Raw genomic sequence first — 22,265 nt, forward strand, 5'->3', positions numbered from 1 at the left:
ATAAAAATGTTAAACTTTTCAAAGAGGCACTTCCTACCCTTAAAAACCTCAATATTGTTGAGATAAGTCTACCAGTTGTCTTTGCAGGTCTTCTACAGAAGTACTATGAATATATTATTAAGAAACATATGGCTAGAGTATATTTACAGCTAGTTAATTTTACCACAACATAAAAGTCCTTAAATACTTAAAAAAAAAAAACACAACACATCCAGAAACAGCAACGTGAACATCTATTTTAAGACACTGAGGAAAAAAAATAAACATAAGCTGTCTAAAAGCAATAAAAATGGGTGTGTCTGGAAATGATGTGGGACCACTATACATTGTTTATATCTTAATATCGAGGACTTTCCAAACTATTTGCAAATGTTCTGTCCTACAAAAGTAAACTGTATTTTTTAATGTCATTTAACATGTCAAGGAAATAATAGTTCTGGCTTGTAATCAACTTTGTTTTAAACATTTTTGTCTGTTTTTTTTTTTTCCTCCAGGGTTCCTGGAATAACGATTGCTACGGATATTATCTGTGGTTTTCCTGGAGAAACCGATCAGGATTTTCAAGAAACCGTGAAACTTGTTGAAGAGTACAAATTTCCAAGCCTCTTCATCAACCAGTTCTATCCAAGACCCGGAACCCCCGCTGCAAAAGCCAAACAAGTCCCAGCACACGTGGTGAGAGTCTGTTCATAGGAGCCTTAGCATGTGCCTGTAGTGACATAGACCTGTGCCTCCCCGATACCGCCAGCTCGTGTTACAAACTAGGAGGACATTTCCAAGCTTGGCACGGGCATGGAAGTGTTCAATGACCTCACGTAACGAGAAGCAAACAATACCATCTTTTCTCTTGAGAAGGAAGGTTGAAGTTTTTAAAACTTTTAAAGCTACTGTCTTGTATGTGCTTGTATGTACATCTTGGGGTGTTTTAAAATCAGGCAACATTTAAATACATGAAAGTGGAATGTGGCCCAGTGGCAGAGCACTTCGTAACATACGTGAGCCTCTCATTACCATCTTCAGAATTTCAAAGCAAACAAGTAAATAAAATAAAAAATAAATATCTGGGTAAATAGGCTTCATATCTTCCTACTGACAAAAGAGCATTTTATTTATTTACTTGCTAAATTTTTTTGGTTTTCTTACTTGATTCCTACACATCTCTCACCTGTCTACTCTTCCATTCATCTAGCTGACATCTCTCTATCTGCTTGTCTGTCTTCTTTCTATTTATCCATCTATCATCTAACTACCAACCCATCCTCTACTTATCCATCAACTCATCCGAACAAACAAATATGCCTGTACGCTTAGTGCAGATATGTAGACTGCTTAATTCTCTTTCTGATTGACAAAAAACAAACAAACAAACAAACAAAAACGGGCCAAACTTTAATAGCGCAGATAATTAACTTTACACAGACATGAAAATAAGCTAACCTATTACTTTTTCTATTTATTTATTATGAAGGTCTGAGTTTTTTGGTGTTGGAGGGTCTATGAATTGGCAGTGCTTGTGCAGTGCACCCCATCACAGTCAGGTGTGGGACAGTTCCATCCGCCACCCAGATGCTTTCCTGTCCTCCTGTGGTCATCTGCGAGCACTTACGAGCAGATATCAGCTGCTGATATCTTTCCTGTCATAATTCAATCCATTTTCCTAGCATTTTCAGAATTGTTTTTGAACTAAAGCATATCTACTGACCTAGTTTTCTCTCTCATTCATGGGGTCCGTGTGCATTATCATCTAGTGGCTTTGAGGTGTGCAATCAATCAATTTGATAACATTAGTCATGTACCCAGGTCTCTGGCATGTCTATGCAGAAAGTGATCCTCCTGGTCTTCTCCCTTCCCAGGGAAGCTGCTTTGTGTCTTTTAAGAAGAGACTTTCTGAGTGTTTGAATTTGAGTTTTGTGTATTTCCTTGTCATTGTGTCAGTAAATCCAGTGTTTTGCAAAGTGGATGTAGACCACGCATGTTCTCTCCTGTGTAATGTTTCCTCGTAAGTTATCCATTCTACTAGTGAGGGAAGTGGGCACTTTCAGCTTCTTAACGTAAGAACTACAGATGATACAGTCATCACCAATCTTGTTTTTATCTTTTGTTTCCTTCACGTGTAAGCTTTACTGCCGATCCTAGTAGAGTGTAATTGTGTTTTCGTGGAAAATGCAAATGGTCTGCTTGGCTAGATAATAGCAGAACACCTTCCTAAGTTGTTGAATAAATGTAAAACCCCTGTAGCTCTGTATAAAAAAAGATATCAGATCATCTGCCTGCCAGCTCAGAGCTGTGTTCTCATAATGTTTGTCTATTGCCTATGCATTGTAATCTAACTGTGGCTTTATATCTCTGTGGAAATGAGTAGTGTTCAACTGTCTGCTTATTGTGTAGTACCCCAACTGGCTGTGGTTTGAATTTGCAGTTCACTAAAGGCATCTAGTGGTGAGCATCCCCTCATTTGCTGCCCCACTCACATGGGTTCCCTTGTTCGGGGCATTTCCTTTTGCCTAATTGGAATATGTTCTTTGCTTTCTTAATGCAACGTTTTTAGAATTCTTTATAATTTGGGATGATAATCCTTCAGATACAGAGATATTCTTTCTGTGTCTTGCCTTGAGTGACAGTCACTTTCTCACCATCTTTATGAGACTTCCTCATGTGCTTCCACCTTGATGACACAACAAGCAGGACAAAGTGATAAGGACAGCAGGAATATGTGACTGCACATTTCTCAAGCCTGGAGGTACAGAGGCAGGCCCATGGCAACCCTCACATGTGTAGGAATCTTTCCTGGCTTCTTTCTGGCTTCTGGGTGTGTCGGCTAGCCAAGGTCTCCTCCTTTGCCATCCTGCAGCTTCAGTCTCTGCCTTCATTGTCACCACATGCCCTTGTGTGTGTCCTGCAAAGACCTCCATCTCCTGAGGGGTTAGAGGCTCCTCCCACCTCATCTTAACTGCTTTCATCTACAGCGTGATTTCTAACATTGTGAGGTGATTAAGACTTCAAAATAAAAGTTTTGGTGACACAATCTGATGCCTCTTACATTTTAGCAATTAGGCTTTGTACAAAAACCATCTCATGAAGTTTTAGCTTCATAGAATACAGAATCATAAATCCAGAGAATTAGACATTAATGATGAGACCTTAGAGATTTACTGTCAGAGAATAGATTTATAGTATACATTGTGTCTTCTTTTACCTCCACATTTACCACAAATTAATAATTGTTTACCCTGCCTGTTGCAGGTAGTTTATAAAAAAACCTTATTGCAACAGTCACTAACATACAAGATTATGGTAAATGAGCAATAAATATTATTTCTCATCCCCTTGCCAAGAGAAATCAATAATGAAAATGAGCCTAGTGAAGGACTAGCACCTTCTGGTTCCTCTCCAAGAATGGCTTTCTCTTCTGCTATATAAATCACTCTCTCTAGGCTTCTTTTTTGACATGTATTTCATTTCTCTTACACACTCCCAATATGTTCTTCCCTCCCAAATGATTTGAAATGGACTTCAATTTCCCCCTTTTTCCTAAGCAGTTTTATATCCACAATAGCATTAGTATAAGCAAATCTTGATGTTTTAATGGGCTATGTTAATGCCCTCGTGAATGAACTAAATTATGTTTGTTTTTTAACCATGCAAATCACAGTACTGGATGGTCAAGTTTGCATTTTCAAAAGACAAAGGGTAAATTCTTTATTATGGCTATTAAAAAGAAGCACAACACTTTAGAGTTTATAATGAAAATCAGATGATATGTTGTCATGAAAAGCTAAACTTAAATTTATTTATTAGCTATTACAAAGATGTTTATTCAGAAATGAGAGTGACCTTGGAGTACTGATGAAAGGTCAAATTTACTTGTTTATTTTCTCTACTGAATTCTGTCTTTCTTCCTTAGGCTTTATTTTGTTAATTCTAGCAGTATTTTTAATTGTGGCTTGGCTTCTCAGGCTACTTGGAAAAGGTCACTTAGATTAAAAAAAAAAAAAAAACAAAAAATGTTTTGATCCTTAGCTATCACTTCTAGACTGACTTCTGAGAAACATTTAATGAAAACTAATGAAATTGTACAGTGATTTTTATTTGAATAGCTATGTCTCTTGGAGGAATATACCTTAGCTAGCAAGAATGGCTGTGGGGATATTCATACTAGATGACAATGTTAGTTATGATATTAAACCCCGCATACTACTTGCTTTACATACTTGAACCCTAAAGTAAAAGTGATGTCTCTAAATATATTAGTAAAAAAGAATCATGGTTCACTTACCAGAAGTTTCTGGATTGTTTTACCCTTCGCCTAAAGAAGCCACTGTGGACACTTCTTGCCTGTGCTCCAAGGGTTGTGTATTGTGAAACATGAAGAGGGATATGGAAGGATGCCCTCTAAATAGACAGAGGCAAGTTTCCTAGTTCTCATGTTGATGAGTCCACTCTTGCATTACATGTTTAAGTCAAGGTGACCTGGCTGCTTAGAACAGATGCAGAATACAGAAGGTTGTTCAATGCTGTTCCATTATCATGGCTCTCCCAGATCCTACTGCCTGTTGGGTCAGGACATAGTATATTTAAAAATATATGCCCCTCCAACCTCCACACATACACATGTCTGAGAGACTTCAATTACTCTGTCCACATGTTTAAAAAACAAAAACAAAAAACAAAAAGCAAACAAACCTTGATTTCTGAATATGATCTGAGGATTTAGAGAAATAGGTGCTGTAGTTCAAGGAATACCAATCCTTTCAACCTACTTCACAACATCATAACACTGGTGTATTTGTATACACAGTCACAGATGTTTGCATCAGGTGTTTTCCTGTGGATCAGAGGATCAGGGGGCTTCATATTTTAGATCATTCAGAACATTCATTCATTAGGAATTGAGTCCCAAGCACAACTTCACAGAAACCCATCTATCTTGGCATTCTTTCCAATTGTATGTGATCTCTTCTGCTTACCCCTTTCCTCAACAGAAATGATTGTGAATTCCTATGACCGCAGCTACTGGGGGAAACAGAGACAGAACATACGCTCAGGGCTAGCTTAGACAGTTTAGCAAGACCCTGTCTAAAAGCTGGAAGATAGAAAGGAGGGAGGAGGGGAGGGAAAGAAGACAGGAGGAGTTAGGGACGAATATAGCCCAGGGCTCAAACCCTTGCCAAGCATTTGAAGGTTTGTGGATCTATCTCTGGGGTAGAGGCAGTATCTTCTCTTTTTCAGATACAATTTTTCTTTATACTTACATATCTGGTCTGCCCATCCTTTTTTTATCTGTTTCGGCAGATTACTAGCAGAGTTTTTCAGGGTGACTCTATGGTACTAGTAGGGAATCATGAGTGGCCACAGGCTATGAGGCACGCAGTGCTGCTGTCTGAGAATGCAGTCGATGCTCACTTAAGAAGAGGAAAGTGGAATGCAGTGATCTCCAACCCCCTTGACATGCTTACTGATAGCAGATTCTCCGTTGTATGGTTTCCCGCCTTTTCATAAGTGGGAAGGTTTGATTTCTATCTCAGATGTTATCTTTTGTCTCAACATCTGTTGTTGTTGTTGTTGTTGTTGTTTTATTAATGAATATGACAGTTTATCCAAACTATTGATTGGCTCTCTTCTTGAATCTAAGCTGGGACTGCTGAAACATAATTATTAGTGTTCTTTGGGTTCGGATGGCAACAGTGACTAATGGTTGGGGAAAGGATGGACCCCAAAGATCTCCATATCCTAATGTTTAAAAATGAACATGTTAGCCTATACAGGGAATAGGGCTTTATAATAATACAATCCACAGACCACATGAAGCTCAAGATGAAGGACAACCAAAGTGTGCAGGTTTCAGTCCTTCTTAGAAGGGGGAACAAAAATATTAATAGGAGGAAATACGGAGACAAAGTTTGGAGCAGAGACTGAAGGAAAGGCCATCCAGAGACTGCCCCACCTGGAGATCCAGCCCATACACATATAGCCACCAAACCCAGACAATATTGCTAATGCCAAGAAATGCATGCTGACAGGAGCCTGATATAGCTGTCTCCTGAAAGGCTCTACCAGAGCATGACAAATACAGAGGTAGATGCTCACAGCCAACCATTGAACCGAGAATGGGGTCCCTGTTGGAGGAGTTAGAGAAAGGATTGAAGGAGCTGAAGGGGCTTGCAACCCCATAAGAACAACAATACCAACCAACCAGAGCTCCCAGGGACTAAACCACCATCCGAAGAGTACACATGAACAGACCCATGGCTCCAGCTGTATGTGTAGCAGAGGATGGCCATGTTGGGCACCAATGGTTGGAGAAGTCCTTGGTCCTGCAAAAGCTGAACCACCCAGTGGATTTCCAGAGTAAGGGAATATCAGGGCAAGGAGGTGGGAAGGGGTGGGTAGATGGATAGGAGAACATTGTCATAGAAGAAGAGGGGGTTGGGATAGGGGTTTATGGACAGGAAACCAGGAAAGGGGATAGCATTTGAAATGTAAATAAAAAAAAATCCAGTTAAAAAAAAGTTACCCGTGGAGTTATAGGGTGGCATTTTAACACATATGTACAGTATGTTGATCTGATCATGGTCATTAACATAGCCATGACCAGTTGAAACCTTTTTTATTTCTTTATGCTGGACTTTCAATATCATCTATCACATGTTCTGTTTGTCTTTCAATAGGTGGCTTATGTACCACATGCCACTCATGCAGATATGACTACATAATATTCCATTGTAATGTTCTCTACTTTATTCCTTGCTCTGTTGAAGATGCTTAGGCTGCTTTTGTAGTTTAACTGTTGAATTGTGCTACAATAAACCTGGGTGTGCAGCTGTGTCTCTGACTGACTGATTTCCATTCCTATAGACACATACTCAGCAGAGAACTTGTGATTAAGTATTCAAAATTCTCCAGATGAGGGGATGGCTATGAGTTACCTGGTACAGGGGCAACTCATTATAACCACAAAGCCCTCCTCAGAGAGAAAAGGGTATCAAATCTGAGATCACCAAATTAGAAAGAACAGTGCAACTAGGGTACTTGCAAGGTCAAAGGTGTCTGGAGTGAATCCCAGGGTCATCCTCTAAGCTGGAAAAGGGCAAGAACAGTTTTCCTTAGAACACTGAGAAGGCCATCTAAAAACCTTCATTTTGTCTCAAGACATTTCAGATGCTGCAAAGTGAGAATGAGTTGTTTTAGAACTATAAACGTAAGCTAAACATAGTGGTTCATGCCTGTAATCCTGCCATTGGGAAGGCTAAGGCATCCTGCTTTCGATGATCATGAATTTGAGGCCAACCTGGACTACATAAGGAGAGCCTGCCTAGACAGCACACACACAGACTCCATTCATGTTACCATAATGCCCTAATAGGAAGCTCACACAGACTGGGACTCTTTGGCTTCTGGTGAAAGCTGTGTTCATTGATTATTCATCTTTTCTTTTTCTAACTAAGGCATGTTGTCCCAGTAGATGCCTCATGATTATCTGAATTAGTTTTTCGTCACTGCATATTCAGAGATCTTTTTTACCATTGCTGGATTTGGCTCAAGCCCCATTCAACAATGTAACCCTACAGCATCGCAGAGCTTGCACAGCTGCAACTTACACCGTGACCTTTGTCAGGACGTGTGGGCCTTGTCTGTCTGTGTTTCTGGCCTTTGAGAGATTGGGAGGCAGCGTTCCTATCCCTGCCAACCCCAAAACACACGTGGCCAGCGGCAGGAAGGCAGCACAGGTAGAGTTCATGAACGCTCTTAGCTGAATTGTGAAGGCTGAGTTACTGTCCACCATCAGACAGCGCCTGTGAGGGATCGAGTTTGTTTCCCTGATACAGTGAGCACCAGGGAACCATACAACATTTAATCAGCTTAAAATTCTCTCTCTTGGTGCTGGCTAGGTGAGTTCTGATTTGTTTCTTTGGGGTTGGGTGACAGGCAGCATACAGAAGTAGATTACTGTAGGCAAAGCTTAGGTTCAGATCGGTCTACAGGACATGTTAAATAGCTTTCCACTGACCTGGGACTAGTGTGGAGCTCCCAAATAGTTGTGATTATCTGTAGAGATCTCCTTTTAGAAAGGAAGTACAGATGGACGGACTCATCGGGAAGCCCATTAGGGGATTTTGCAAGAGTGAATTTGGAAACAAGTTAGTAAGTGGGTCTAGGCATGTCTATGACTAGCTCCTTAGGCATCCCACAGTCTCTTTCAGGTTTGATGATTCTAAGTCCTAGACATCGATCCATGTCAGCAAAGCTATTCTGTGTTCAGTGGGGAGTACTAACTTGTTCTATAGAGGTCATCTTCTTGGCCTTGCAGGCACTTCAGACATCACCACTACATATTCCAGGGACTCCTGAACATTTCAAAAACTTAGGAGAATGCCGACTGCTTCTTACTTTAATCTGTCTGGTACAACTGACAGTTAAATCCTAGTGGTTCTGAGACTGTGTCCTGACCAGCTCTGAAGTAGAAAAGCCAACCCTTCAAATACTGTCCTGTCTTCTCCCTCATACCTCCAACTTGATTTTCTCTGTTCAAACTGTTTCTACTCTACAATTACAAGATCGACCTTTCAGCATTGCCTCTTCATTGTGTTTCTCTTGTCCTAAGTTCCACATAAGCTTGTAAAGTCAGTGATTAGTAACCTGAAGAAACAACAGTCTGGAACACATTTGAAAAGGACTCGATTTTTCTTTTCTTTTTTTTTTTTAAACACCTTATTAAATTGAGTACTTCTCTTTATTCTTCTGTCCACATTTATTCAAAACATAAGGAAAAGAGGTAATAATGTTGAACTTTTAAGGATATAAAAATAACAAAAATTGTTAGTAAGCCTCAGCTGTAGAAAGGAAGGTTTGCGCGCACTGCTCACAGAGGATCCTCACCAACCCTGTCAAGCACTTGGTGGACTACCGTATTGAGTTTGAGGCTTCATCTAGGGTGGAGTACAGTATGCAAAGCTCTCATGAAGGAAAGGGCTGTTTTGAAGACACCAGGGATCTTCAGGATTATAGACCCTATGTATGCATGTGGGGTAGAGCAGCACACCACTTCCCCATAGGCAGCAAGGGCTCACCCACTGGAGATGGGGATTGAAAAGTGACTTCCTGGGGCCAGAGAGATGGCTCCACAGTTAAAAGCACTGGCTACTCTTGTAGAGGACCTGGGTTCCACTCCCAGCACACACATGATAGCTTTAGTTTCAGGGGATCTGACTCTTCTGACCTCCATAGGCAATAGGTACACATGAGGATCATAGAGACACATGCAGGAAAAGCCTCATATATTTAAAATAATTTTTAGGAGCATAAGCTCCTGATTTTTCTCAGTCAGAACCAAATCATTCCCCCTGAGTATGCTCATTGTTAGCATCTCAGTTGACTCTTGCCTATCTTCCCAAACCTCGATTAGGTCCTGATGTGAGTGGATGATCTCTGTCACCATGTTAATCAGCAGTGTGAGCAGTGGGGTGTTCACTGTACAGTGGAGACTAGGTTCAGCAGAAGTCCTGAACCTGTGATGATCTTTGCTCAAGACGTAATAGAGCAGCAGGGTTTGAAAAGCAGGATTTTGGTGATAGCTGTTCAAAAGACCCCTGATAATCTTAAGCCATTTCAAAACAAACAAACAAACAAACAAACAAACAAACAAACAAAAACATCTATGTCATTGATTGAGCTTCTAGTTAGTCTAAGAACTAACCATTTCAAGTTTCTTTTAAAAATCTAAATGTAGGATAATGAAGAGTCAGTATAGCATCCATTCAGTGAGAGTGACCTCTGGTTTTGATTTGTGATGATCTTTTTTTATTATTATGTTTATTTTTTTAATCAAGCCATTGCCCCCACTCCTGGTCCCCTCTCCTACAATTCTTCATCCCATTTCCCCTTCCCCCTACCTCCAAGATGGTGTTCCTCACACACACACACACACCAGACCTCCCCACTCCCAGGGGTTTCAGGTCTCTTGAGGGTTAGCCACATCTTCTCCCACTGAGGCCAGCCTAGGAAGTCCTTTGCTATATTTGTGTCAGGGGCCTCAGACCAGCTCCTGTATGCTGCCTGTTTGGTGGCTCAGTGTCTGAGAGATCTCAGGGATCCTCGTAAGTTGAGATTGCTGATCTTCCTATGGGGTTGCCCTCTTCCTCAGCTTGTTTCAGCCTTTCCCTAATTCAACCACGGGGGTCCCCAGCTTCAGTCCAATGATACTGATAGTATCAGTAATAGTGTCAGGCCTTGGAGCCTCTCTTTGAGCTGGATCCCAATGTGGACCTGTCACTGGACTGCCTTTCCCTCAGTCTCTTCTCCAGTTTTGTCTCTGCAGTTCTTTTAGACAGGAACAATTCTGAGTCAGAATTTTTGACTGTGGGATGGCAATCCCACCCCTCCACTTGATGCCTGTCTTTCTACTGGAGGACTCTGCAAGTTCCCTCTCCCCACTGTTGGGCATTTCACCTAAGGCCCCTCCCTTTGATTCACCTCCCAAGTCTCTGGTACTTTCTAGACACCCCCACCCAAAGTTTCATATTTCCATTCATTCGGGGCTTCTCTCCTGTCTCATCCACATACCTGATTGTGTTCTTCTTTTCCCCTCTCTTTCCTCACTCCAACCCAGATCCCTCTTTCCCTCTGCCTCCTATGATTATTTTCTTCTCATTTCCAACTGGGATTGAGGCATCCTCACGTGGGCCCTCCTCTTTGTTAACCTTGAGTTCTGTGGATAGTATCCTAGATACTTTGTGACTAATGTCCACTTAGTGAGTACATATCATGCATGTCCTTTTGAGTCTGAGTTTCCTCAGTCAGAATGATATTTTCTAGTTCCATCCATTTGCCTACAAAACTCAGGATGTCCTCATTCTTAATAGCTCAATAATATTCCATTGTGTAAATGAACCTCGTTTCCTGTATCCATTCTTTGTTTGTGGGACATCTGGGTTGTTTCTAGCTTCTGGCTATTACAAATAAGGCTGCTATGAACATAGTGGAGTACATGTCCCTGTGGTGTGGTGGGGCATCTTTTGGGTATATGCCCATGAGTGATATAGCTGGATCCTCAGGTAAATTTATTTCCAATTTTCTGAGGAACCTCCAGACTGATTTCCAGAATGGTTGTACCAGCTTGCAATCCCACCAGCAGTGGAGGAGTGTTCCTCTTTCTCCACATCCTCGCCAGCATCTGCTGTCACCTGAGGTTTTCATCTTAGCCATTCTCACTGGTACAAGGTGGGATCTCAGGGTTGTTTTGATTTGCATCTCCTTGATGACTAAGGACTTCGAACATTTCTTAAGTGCTTCTCAGCCTTTGGAGATTCCTCTGTTGTGAATTCTCTGTTTAGTTCTATACCCCCCCCCTTTTTTTAATTGGGTAGTTTGGTTTTTTTGGATGTTAGCTTCTTGAGTTCTTGATCTATTTTGGATATTAACCCTTTATTGGTTGTGGGGTTAGGAAGATTTTTTCTGAATCTGTAGGCTGCCGATTTGTCCTATTGACTGTGTCCTTTTGCCTTATAGAAGCTTCTCAGTTTCATGAGGTTCCATTTATTACTTCTTAGACACTAATGGTCTGTTTAAGAAATCCCCCCACCAAGTCCCAATGAGTTCGAGGCTCTTTCCCACTTTCTCTTCTATTAAATTCAGTGTATCTGGTTTTATGTTGAGCTCCTTGATCCACTTGAACTTGAGCTTTGTGCAAGGTGAGAAATATGAATCTGTTTTCATTTTTCCTACATACACGCTGCCAGTTAGACCAGCACCATTTATTGGAGATGCTTTCTTTTTTTCCATTGTATAATTTTTGCCTCTTTGTCAAAGATCAAGTGACCAGAGGTGTGTGGGTTTATTTCTGGGTCTTCACTTCCATTACAGTGATGGACCTGACGGTCTCAATACCAGTACCATGCAGTTTTAACCACTATTGCTCTGTGATACAGCTTGAGGTCAGGGATGGTGATTTCCCCCAGAAGTTCTTTTATTGCTAAAAATTGTTTTTGCTATCTTGGATTTTTTGGTTTTCCATGTGGAAATGAGGTTTCCTCTTTCCACGTCTTTGAAGAATTGGGCTGGTATTTTGATGGGGATTGCCTTGAATCTGTAGATCGCTTTTCGTAGGAAGACCATTTTTACTGTGAATCCTACCAATCCATGAGCATAGGAGATCTCTCCATTTTTTTGAGATCTTCGATTTCTTTCTTAAGAGACTTGGGGTTTTGTCATACAGATCTTTCACTTGTTTGGTTAGAGTCACATCAAGATATTTTATATTATTTGTGATTATTTTGAAGGTTGTCATTTCCTTGTCTTCTTTCTCAACCCATTTATCATTTATATAAAGGCAATCTATTGATTTGTTTGAGTTAATTTTATATCCGGCCACTTTAATTTGTAATGATCTTTTAAAAAACCACATGAAGCAAACTTACATTGTATGTTCAATTTATTTCTTCAAACTTTGTTTTTATTTTGGCATTAACTTTTATCCTGCTTTTAGGAATTTTTAATTGCCATGACTGTGATAAAACTTTTGATTACACGTGTATTTTCTATGTTAGGCAGCTTGGTGGCAGGTGTTATAACTAACAATGACTGACTGGATTTATTTGGAGAATATAAATTCTGTCCTTTGAAAAGTCATTTTTACTATATTTCAATATATGCTTTTGGGGAGGTTTCTTCAGTTTGATTATGTGCCTTGTTTGGTATAAGCTGCAGAAAAATTACAAAGGTCTACATAATTCTGTGTCTTTTATGAACCTGATTTATTAAAATTGTAAGATTCAATTTGAACTCATTTTTATTGCCTCAATAATGGCTTTAGACGAGATGAGACTCTGGACTAACTTCTGAGGAGAAGGAGCTTATGGTGCTGTATTACAGTCTTGATCTTGTATTTCTTTCTCTGTGGTAAGTATGGTTCAATAATAATTCCACATATCTCCTCTTTCAGGGGAATTAGAAGTGTAGTTTTAAGAATTAGAGCTGATGTTAAATGTACATTGGGGCAACAGGATCGATTCGGTAATGTAGCATGAATCTCGTTTCTATAATTAAGAACACGAGAATCAAACCAAGTGGTTAGCGTTCAAATGGACAAAAGTGTATTCCACCTGAGTCTTCTCCCCTTGGATACATGTGTAGTTTTGCTCTATGCAGCAGTGTACCCTAGAACAGTGCATTCTACAACAAGAAGTCAGGAGGGGTGAGGGGAGGAGGAGAAAGCGTGCACTGTGAGATTATCAGTGTGTGACTGACAGCGTGGGCTCTGCTTCATGTGTGTCCTGCCTCTCGTCATCTTTGCAGGATTTAAGATTTCTGCTTGGCAGAGCAGTTAGCTGGCCTCAGTGTCACCAAGTTGGTTTGCCTCACAGCGAGGTAGAAAACTGGGACTGCTGCTGTATTCTTTCTGCTCTCTTGTTCCTTGCTGTTATAAAAAGCAAATGAAATATTAATTCCAGGAATTTACAAAAATTTTAGAAAACAAAATCCTGACTTTTAAATTATGTCCTTTTAGGGCAATTGCATGTGTGGTTTTAGAAATGCTTTTAACTTATTTTTTTTAAAGCTTTCTGGTTTTCTTTGGTGTACATGTGTGTCTGTCCGAAGACAGCTTACGAGGTGTTTGCTCCATCCACTGCATGGGCTCCAGAGACGGAGGCCAGCTGTTTGGCTTGGAGGCGAGCACTGCTCCCAGCTGAACTGCCTTCACTGGCCTGTTGTTGAGTGCCTAGAAGACCTTAGACTTAGGTATGTGGACTCAGTCGCTTTCCCAAGATTCTTCAGTTTTGCTCTGTATGTTCTCACGTGTCCACTTTTACGAGAGTTTACACACAAGCATCTTTCTTCTGAATCCTTCTTGTGTTCGTGCTCCTTCCTTTCCCTCCTAAGAGAGGACAGTCAGAAAGAGACACAGCAAGACTTTTCCCATGAACAGCCTGTACAGACAACAGACAACTCCATGCTGTAGTCATTAGTGTATGTTTCCGAAGAGGGGAGCCATAGGTAATTACATTTTAGTAGAATTTGAGAACTTTAGCATTGATCGTTTTATCTGATCAACAGTTCATTTTCTGGGTTCATCACAACTCTCAACAGCGTCTGCAGCAGTGTTCTCCTGCCTGTGTGATGTACATGGTTACAACCTGTTGTCCCTTCATCCCCAGGTCCTTCGTACGCTTTTCCTTTCCCAGTTTGAGCCTGAGATCTCTTCACCGTTAGGCTAAGGTTATAGTTTCTGTGTGTCTGTGTTTATGTGCTTGGGTCCACCAGAGGAAAGATGAAGATGTGCCCTCAGCATGGCACATCTGGAGGTTGTCATGTGCTCGTGCCCCTTGTTAGGGACTTTAAATTGGTTACTGCTTAAGAGCACTGTCTGGATTCTCTGCCTTACGTGTTTGGACAAAATCTGTTAATCCAAGTATGTCACAGGAGACAGAGTGATGAGGCTACAAAAACTAAAATGTCTCAAATGACTTAGGTCCCATTTCCCACTTTCTGACTACCTAAATGGCTACAGTCACGCACCTTAAGACATTTTTCACTTTAGTCTCGATCCATTCCAAATTTTTGGATTATTTTTAACAGTTCTTAAGCCTGAGCCTATCTTTAAAAAATAAAATAAAATAGCTCAAATTTAGACCAGGGCAGAGAAGGAAGCTAAAGTTAGAAAAGGCAGGGTTGCCCCCCCTGAAGTGCCTGATCGTTTACTTGGCAGTGGATAATACGTGTAGACTTTCCTCTTCAGAACTGTGCCGATCAAAAACGCATGTGGGTTGAGAGGAGCTGGGGAGATTTATGGATGATAAAAATCTCCGCTCGAAGGAGAATTTACAGGTCATGTCTGAAACGTTTCTCCTGGTGTTCAGTAAGACTCATCACTAACTCCGGCTGCATGGAAATTGGTGTTGGCTGCTGCAGTCAGAAATACTTCCCTTCCATCTTACCTCTCCTGCCCTTCCTCTCAACCTCTGGTATCTGTGCAATCACAAAAATATCTCTCAAGTGACTTTGTGGTGTTTTGAACTTGTTATTTTAGGGAAAACTAATATAAAGAAATGGGAGGAACATTCCCATGTAAGATCCAGCTAGTTCTGGAGCCAAGAAGGAAAAGCTATCATTCCACCGCCAGAATGCCCTTTTACTGGTACAAGTGTCCCTTGTAGGTTATGAGCTTGGTTCTTATGCAGTCTCTGAATAAAGTGTACAAAAATAGGATTTTTAGCTTCATCTTAAGTTTCCTTGGGCTGTGTTTTTTTTTTCCTGGTTGTGACATGGAGTGCTGACTTCTTGTTTTGTTTTATATTAGATTTTTTAAAGGAATTTCTAAGTTTGTTGTATGTATATGAACTATAGGGCTTTAAAATATCTCCTAAGGATTCTTCAATGAATAAAAAGAGAGATCTGATTTTATTCTCTTATTAAGAAATCTATCAGAACTATAGTTTCAGGTTCATGGCATATTTTTATTGGATATTTTCTTTATTTACATTTCAAATGTTTTCCCCTTTACCAGTTTCCCCTCTGGAAACCCCCTATCCCATCCCACCTCCCCCTTCTTCTATGAGGGTGCTCCCCTACTCACCCACTCCCTCCAGCCTCTCTTCCCTGGCCTTCCCCTACACTGGGGCAGCAAGCCATCACAGGACTAAGGGCCTTTCCTCCCACTGATGCTGGACAAGGCCATCCTCTGCTATATATGAGGATAGAGCCATGGATCACTCCATGTGCACTCTTTGGTTGTTGGTTTAGTCCCTGGGAGCTCTGGGGTGTCTGGTTGGTTGATATTGTTGTTCTTCCTATGGGGTTGCAAACCTCTTTAGCTACTTCAGTTCTCTCTCTAACTTCTCCATTGGGGACCTGTTCTTAGTCCAATTGTTGGCTGTAAGCATCCACCTCTGTATTTGTCAGGCTCTGGCAAAGCCTCTCAGGAGACAGCTATATCAGGGTCTTGTCAGCATCCTTAACCCATAAAGATAAATTAGACTCAGGAGCGCTGTGATAGCTGGAAAGCAGTTGAGCACTTGACCACAGAGTGGAGTGGGCCAGAGAAACTAAGGTACCAGTTCATACACAGCAGGCCCTTCTCCACAGGTTCAGCCATCCATGGATAAAACCATTTAGGGAAAAATGCCTCTGTACCAAAGCAACGCTATTCCTTGTCATCACTCCCTTAATAGTGCAATATGACCACTACTTACCAAAGACTTCTATTGCATTGTAAGTAAACAAGAGAAGATTCATTTTAAAGTATACCAAAGGACCTGTGTGGGCTACATAGGCTCAATGCAGTTGCCACCACCTTTTGTAAAAGGGACTCGAGCATCTATACTTCTTTGTATCTTTGGAAGTCTTGCAACCAATTCATCCCTAGTGCTGGAATACAGATGCTGGAGATTAGATTCAAGTGGTTTGGGAATTAGCTGGTACTTCTTTCTATAAGAGAAAATGAGGCAGGAAGAGAAAACACTATGATAAGGAAATCTATAAACTATGAAGGAGTTAGGTTCTGCTTTCCTCCTACGTCCATCTCTGGTTTCTAGGTGACATCCCTCCCCCTGTCCCACCTGAAACCCAGTGTGATGGTTTGCTCATGCTTAGCCCAGGGAGTGGCACTATTAGAAGGTGTGGGCTTGTTGGAGGAAGTGTGTCACTGTGGGGTGGGCTTAGAGGCCCTCCTCCTAGCTGCCTGAGGATGCTCAGTCTGTTCCCGGTTTTCTTCGTATGAAGATGTAGAACTCTCAGCAGCTCCTGCACCATGCCTATCTGGATGCTGCCATGCTCCCGCCTTGATGATAATGGACTGAACCTATGAACCCGTAAGCCAGCCCCAATTAAATGTTGTTCTTTGTAAGACTTGCATTGTTCATGGTGTCTGTTCACAGCAGTAAAACCCTAACTAAGATACCTGGTGACTACTGCATTCACAGAAGGTGACAGTAGAAATTCTATGGGTAGAAGGACACTAGATATGGTTGAGAGCAAGCAGATTCCAGTCGGTATCTAAACTTAGAATGCTGTTTGTATTAAGCAAGTAGAACACTGCCAGTAACGTATGGCTTTGCCTTCTGGTGAAGAGTTTAAAAGTGTCTCTTTGGGAAAGCTGAGAAACATTGCCTACAGAAGTTCTAGAGTTAAACCGTCTAGGTGGATCACTGCAGTGTGGCCTTGGGAATGCCAGTCACCTGTCTCCATCCCTTATGTTTAGAATGAATACCCTCATGGACTCTCAGACATCTCAGAAAAGTTAACAGCTGATATGAAACAAAAGACTAGTGTCAACAGACCAGAGTGGTTAGGAATAGAAAACAAATGGGACTCTGAGTGGAGGAGACAACTCTAGGAACTACCATCAATATTAAACTCATGGAGCAAGCTCAGGGCACCATTTCAAATACTGCTCTAGAAGCTAAAGGGGAACTCTTAAAACCTGCAAACATGGCAACAAATGAGGAAAATACCATGGGGTGGGTGCAAAGTAGAGCATAGGGTGGAAGGGAAGTCAAGCATGCACCTAGAAAATAGGATAAAATGAAATTGGGTAGAAAATATTGTTGCAATATTCAACATTCAAATAACAGGAATTCTAAACAGACTGAAGAGAAAAATAATGAAATAATTCAAAAGTACTTCTAATGACTTCAAAAGTTGCCTGAATCATGAATCTGTAGCAGACTTAAACCACGACAGGGGGAAAGAACCAGTTCATGTTGAAACACTTGGGGATCAGAGTGTCTCAGACTTCTGGACAGCACCCAAAGAACATTCAATGACCAATGCTAAAGAAAAATGCTTCCCAGTCTATGATTCTGTGCTGTTATCAGAAAGCTTTTAAAGACAGCCTGGGCATCATCAAATAAGAGAGTGGGTGAAGGAAGAGGACACAGGAGAAAGGAAGCATATGGCTTAGCACAGATAAGAGGTGAGCAGACCTCCAGTATGCCAAAGGAGACAGCCATGTGCCAGACCTTGAGAGCAGACAGATCAAATAAAACCAGCCAGAGCTTTGAAAGAATCTTCTTCCAGAAGATGAAAAGGGAGGGCTGGGATTGTAGCTCACCCGTAATGTGCTTGCCTAGCATGTCCAAGGTCTAGGAGACCAGTTCCAGCTCCAACTCCATTAAAAAAGTTTTATTTCACAAGTCTAACTTTATATCGCTATCTAAATCATGAAAAGAAAACCATGGTCCGTTAGGATTTTTCTGAAAATCTTCAGTTAAATATTGCCAAGCCAAATCAAAGTATATTACAAAGATTGTATATCATGGCCCAGTGGAACTTGTCCCGGCCATGCAAAGCTGGATTAACTTAACATTAATTATTAAGTTGTAACTTAATAATTGTGATATATACAGCAGTGAAAAAACAAAACAGAAAGGATCATGATCATCTCAGGTGACAAAAGGCATCAGACAAGTTCATGGTTTTTTCTTAACAAGAGCTACTGCAAAACTACCAGCAGTTTCTAAGTTCAGACAAAATCCTCAATATAATTAAGGCTATTTATCAAAACCAAAAAACAACAAAACCCATAAAAAAACCAACAAAACAAACAAACAAACAAAGGCAGGTATTATAACAGAAGAAGCTAAAAGCCTTTACCTCAATATCTGCTTGACAAAGATGGTTTCTTCTCTCATTTTCTATGTTACTGAAAATACTAATGAATAATCAGGCAAGAAAAATAAATAAAGACATAAAACAAGACAGAAAGAAAGTCTTTGTTTAAGGATGTTACCTTCTGTGTGGAATGCAGGTATGAATCCACAAAATCAATTCACTCAAGTTGAAAACACACTTGCAGTGCCATATGAAATTACTGACCAAATTGGCAAGTGCAAGGCCCTGGGTTCGGTCCCCAGATCCGAAAAAAAGAAAAGAAACAAAAAAAAAAAAGAAAGAAAAAGAAAATACTGACCAAGTTGGGGGGAAAAAACCAAGTCTCTTTTTATAATAGTATTTCAAGAGTAAAGTTAGACAATGAAGTGAAAGATGTTGGTAGGACAGAACTATTTAAAACATCAATAGAAGAAACTGTAGAAGATACAAGAATCTAAAGTTCATGAGCCAAAATAATTAATATTATTAAAATGACAGTATTCTCCAAAGATTCAAAACTATCAGACACAAATTCAGCACAACCCTTGTTAAAACACCCTATGGTATTCTTTACAAAAATGGAAAAACTCATTAAATAATTTATGTGGAATCATGAAGACCCTGAATAGCCAAAGCAATTCTGAGAAAGAAAAAGGCACCACATAGTCTGTTTTAAAGTTATATTAATAGCAAGACTGTCAAGTTGCCTTAAAAGCAGATTCATTGATGACTCAGGCAGAAGAGAGTAGAAAGAGAATTCCAAGCTTGTGGTGAACTCCTTTTCAACCTTGGCACTAGAGGACCAAATCTGTCTAAGACAGGGTAATCTGTCTAATAAGTGCTGTGAGAAAACTAGATTCCCACATGTGAAAGGATCTGACTGAAACCGTATCTCACCTAACCCCAAGTATCTGCAGAGTGAGGTGGTTAGGCTTCAGCCACACGCTCCAGATGAAACGGAAGGCAGAGACATCCTCATAAAATCTTGACTTTTTTTTTTTAATATCACATGGAAACTTGGGCTTCGAAACTAAAAAAGAAATAGGGCAGTACTGAGCAATATGGTCTGCATAGCCAGAGAAATCGTCAACATAATGCTAGCTACACTGGGCAACGTTTTAATCTTATGTCTGAAAAGAGAATGACAGCCAAAGTTGGAACAGATTTCATATAACATTTAAATGATAATATAAAGTGATTTTAAACACACACACACACACACATGAACACACACATACGCACACATACACACATACACACACATGCACACACACAAATCAGAAAATAATCAACAAATGTTTTGGGAGTATTAAGGAAAGTAGGTCCTGAAAACAACTAATATATACAAAATAGTCTGTGTGGAAGCAGCCTCTTCAACCTGAAGTGTGGGTTCGGCGTAGCTGTGGGTCAGTGGTAGTTTGGATATGCCCTATAAAAAATCCCTGTACTGGGGACTTGGCATTTGGTTTGGTGGTGCTGAAGTGGTAGTGCCATTAAAAGATGAGCCCAATAGGCTAGGTTCCAAAGTGAAGTGTTTGCTGAGCATGTGTGAGGCCCTGGGCTCCATCTCAGCAATACAGGAAGACTTAGTGGGAGGTCCTAGCCTCACCCCTTCCAACCTGTGTTCCTGTCTCTGTGTGGTGCACCCCTCAGTCTCATGCCCTGGATCCCTCCAAAACTCTGATTAAAATTTACAATCTTCAGGTATTTTGTTATAGTGAGGATTCATGGATATGAATATAACACACTAGAAAAATGCTAGCTTCTCCCTGCTATTGATGGTTTTGTTACAAATGGCTCTCTCTACATTCTGCTCCAAACAAGAATCACAGACAGGCAAGGAACAACTCAGACTTAAGAACTGAGTTTCCAGACGTCAAAGCTTCTAATCCTAAGCCTTGGGAACCAGAGACCGAAGTACATCGCTCAAGGCTTCAATGCCAGCACCCAGCAGCTAGTGCTCCTACCAGAGAGCTTTCATGGGTTTTATGGACTCAGTGTCGTTGGTATCGAATGACACAGGGGAAAGCTTAGCAGTCTGTTCCGCTTTGTACTTTTTCTAACTTCCTTCCCCCACCCTCACCACATACTGGTATGCCTGAGCCCTCTCTTCTGGTAGCTTCAGTTCTGCATGGCAAAGGTCAGCCTTCGAATCTACATCCGGTGGACCTCTGTATAGGAGCCCTGCTCTACAACATGAAAAGGTATCGGCTGATTTCTGAATTGACATAAAAACAAGACAATGGAGCGGGCTGAGCTGTCTATTAAATTGTCCTCTGGTTATCAAATAAAGACACCTTTGTCATAAGGGCCAAAGATAAAAGAAAATGTGTGTTTAATATATAGAACAAAAATAACTCTATTTTTTGACATAGTACTTGAAGAGAAGATAGGTCAAAAAGCCTAGCCACCCCTGAAATGAATTTTAGACTCCATATTATTGGTGTGATCGGTCTGAGGGAGAGATCAGTGATGGCTGCCTTGCTTATAGAAAGGATTTTTTACAGTAGGTGCTAAATTAGATGTAGAAAGTGGGGGAGTTATCAAGCCTCCCTGGTCATGTCTGACCCTCCAGGTCGCAGCCATGGGATCATAATAAAAATGAGTCTTGGTCTTATCGAGAGAGGCAGCAATAATGGCCTCAAAACAGCTTTCAAGCTTCTCCACAAATGGGATGACACTGGGGCTTATGTGGGGTCATGGAGGAGGTGCAGTGGTTTTGATCAGTTTTTAGAACTATACAGCAGCTTATCCATGGGTCAGAGAAATTTAGTTTTCTTCATTCTTTTTTCACCCCACCCCCACTCCTCTTAGGCTCTGTGCAGATTGGCCTCTGCATGCCAGTACAAGGCTGCAGATGTAAACAGGGCTTGGACAGATCCAAATCCCATTTCTACAGTATTGACTACAAGCCTCAGCCTCGCTGGATGTTATATCAGTGTAGGGACAGGACATGAACGAATAGGAACGTAGGTGTGATAGCAGTGAGAGGAAGTGCCCGCAGTGCGAGGGTGCTGACAAGCAAAGCTCACCAGCACTGGTTTGTCTACCAGAATGTCACCTCACACTGACGTCTCCAGCCGGACTTCTTTCCTTTGTGGTTCAGCTGTAAATAAGTCTTTCTAAAACAATTCATGGCCACCAAGCATTGTTATTAAGTAAGTAGGGAAAAGTTAAATAAATCCAACTGCCCTTCTTTAACCATTAAAAAAAAAATAGAAGTTTGTAAAGACAAAGATAACCACAGTCTGGTATACAGGCTGCACACTACTTGTTCCATGTTACCTGTTGGGTCGTTAATGTGGTGTAGACATCAGAGCTTTAACACTGTAACTACAGATTGTCTTAAATTGTCTCTGGGAGAAGAGTATTGTGTACTAAAGGATTGTTTTAAAGTAGAAATAGTAGGAACATCTTCCTGACAGAAGTTTCTGTCCATGGGTTATTTCTCTTCCCTGAAATGTTTTTGACCAGAAGAGTTTACCTTTCAGGGGATTTTACATAGACTTGGCAAAGTGAACATCTCTACCCAAGACTCTAAGACTTGAAGCACTTTAAGAATATCATGTGTTTGGATTAGAGTTGCAAGCCAGTGATAAGTAGCACTGAAAAGAAGCCCCGTTTCCTTTGCTTTGTCTATCAAATTAGTTTCTAAGTGATGAAGGTCCAGGGGAGCCTTCTTA

At 40.9% G+C, this 22,265-nt stretch overlaps 1 protein-coding gene and 1 long non-coding RNA gene across 7 annotated transcripts in view; both read left to right on the plus strand.

The window, feature by feature from the left end:
• Cdkal1 (CDK5 regulatory subunit associated protein 1-like 1) overlaps positions 1-22,265 on the plus strand; it is a 552,607-nt gene that overhangs the window by 393,622 nt on the left and 136,720 nt on the right. For all 6 annotated transcript variants that reach the window (XM_063276594.1, XM_063276597.1, XM_063276593.1 and 3 more), the window contains 1 exon segment: positions 495-675. In XM_063276594.1, coding sequence (XP_063132664.1) covers positions 495-675 — 181 coding nt within the window.
• The window catches only part of LOC120097733 (uncharacterized), a 29,347-nt gene continuing 7,763 nt past the window's right edge, over positions 682-22,265 (plus strand). Inside the window, exon 1 of the long non-coding RNA XR_005495363.2 lies at positions 682-20,786. This is a non-coding gene — a long non-coding RNA (uncharacterized LOC120097733). The remainder of the gene's footprint in view (positions 20,787-22,265) is intronic.

The sequence above is a fragment of the Rattus norvegicus genome, chromosome 17, assembly GCF_036323735.1.
Source record: "Rattus norvegicus strain BN/NHsdMcwi chromosome 17, GRCr8, whole genome shotgun sequence".
Classification (NCBI taxonomy): domain Eukaryota; kingdom Metazoa; phylum Chordata; class Mammalia; order Rodentia; family Muridae; genus Rattus; species Rattus norvegicus.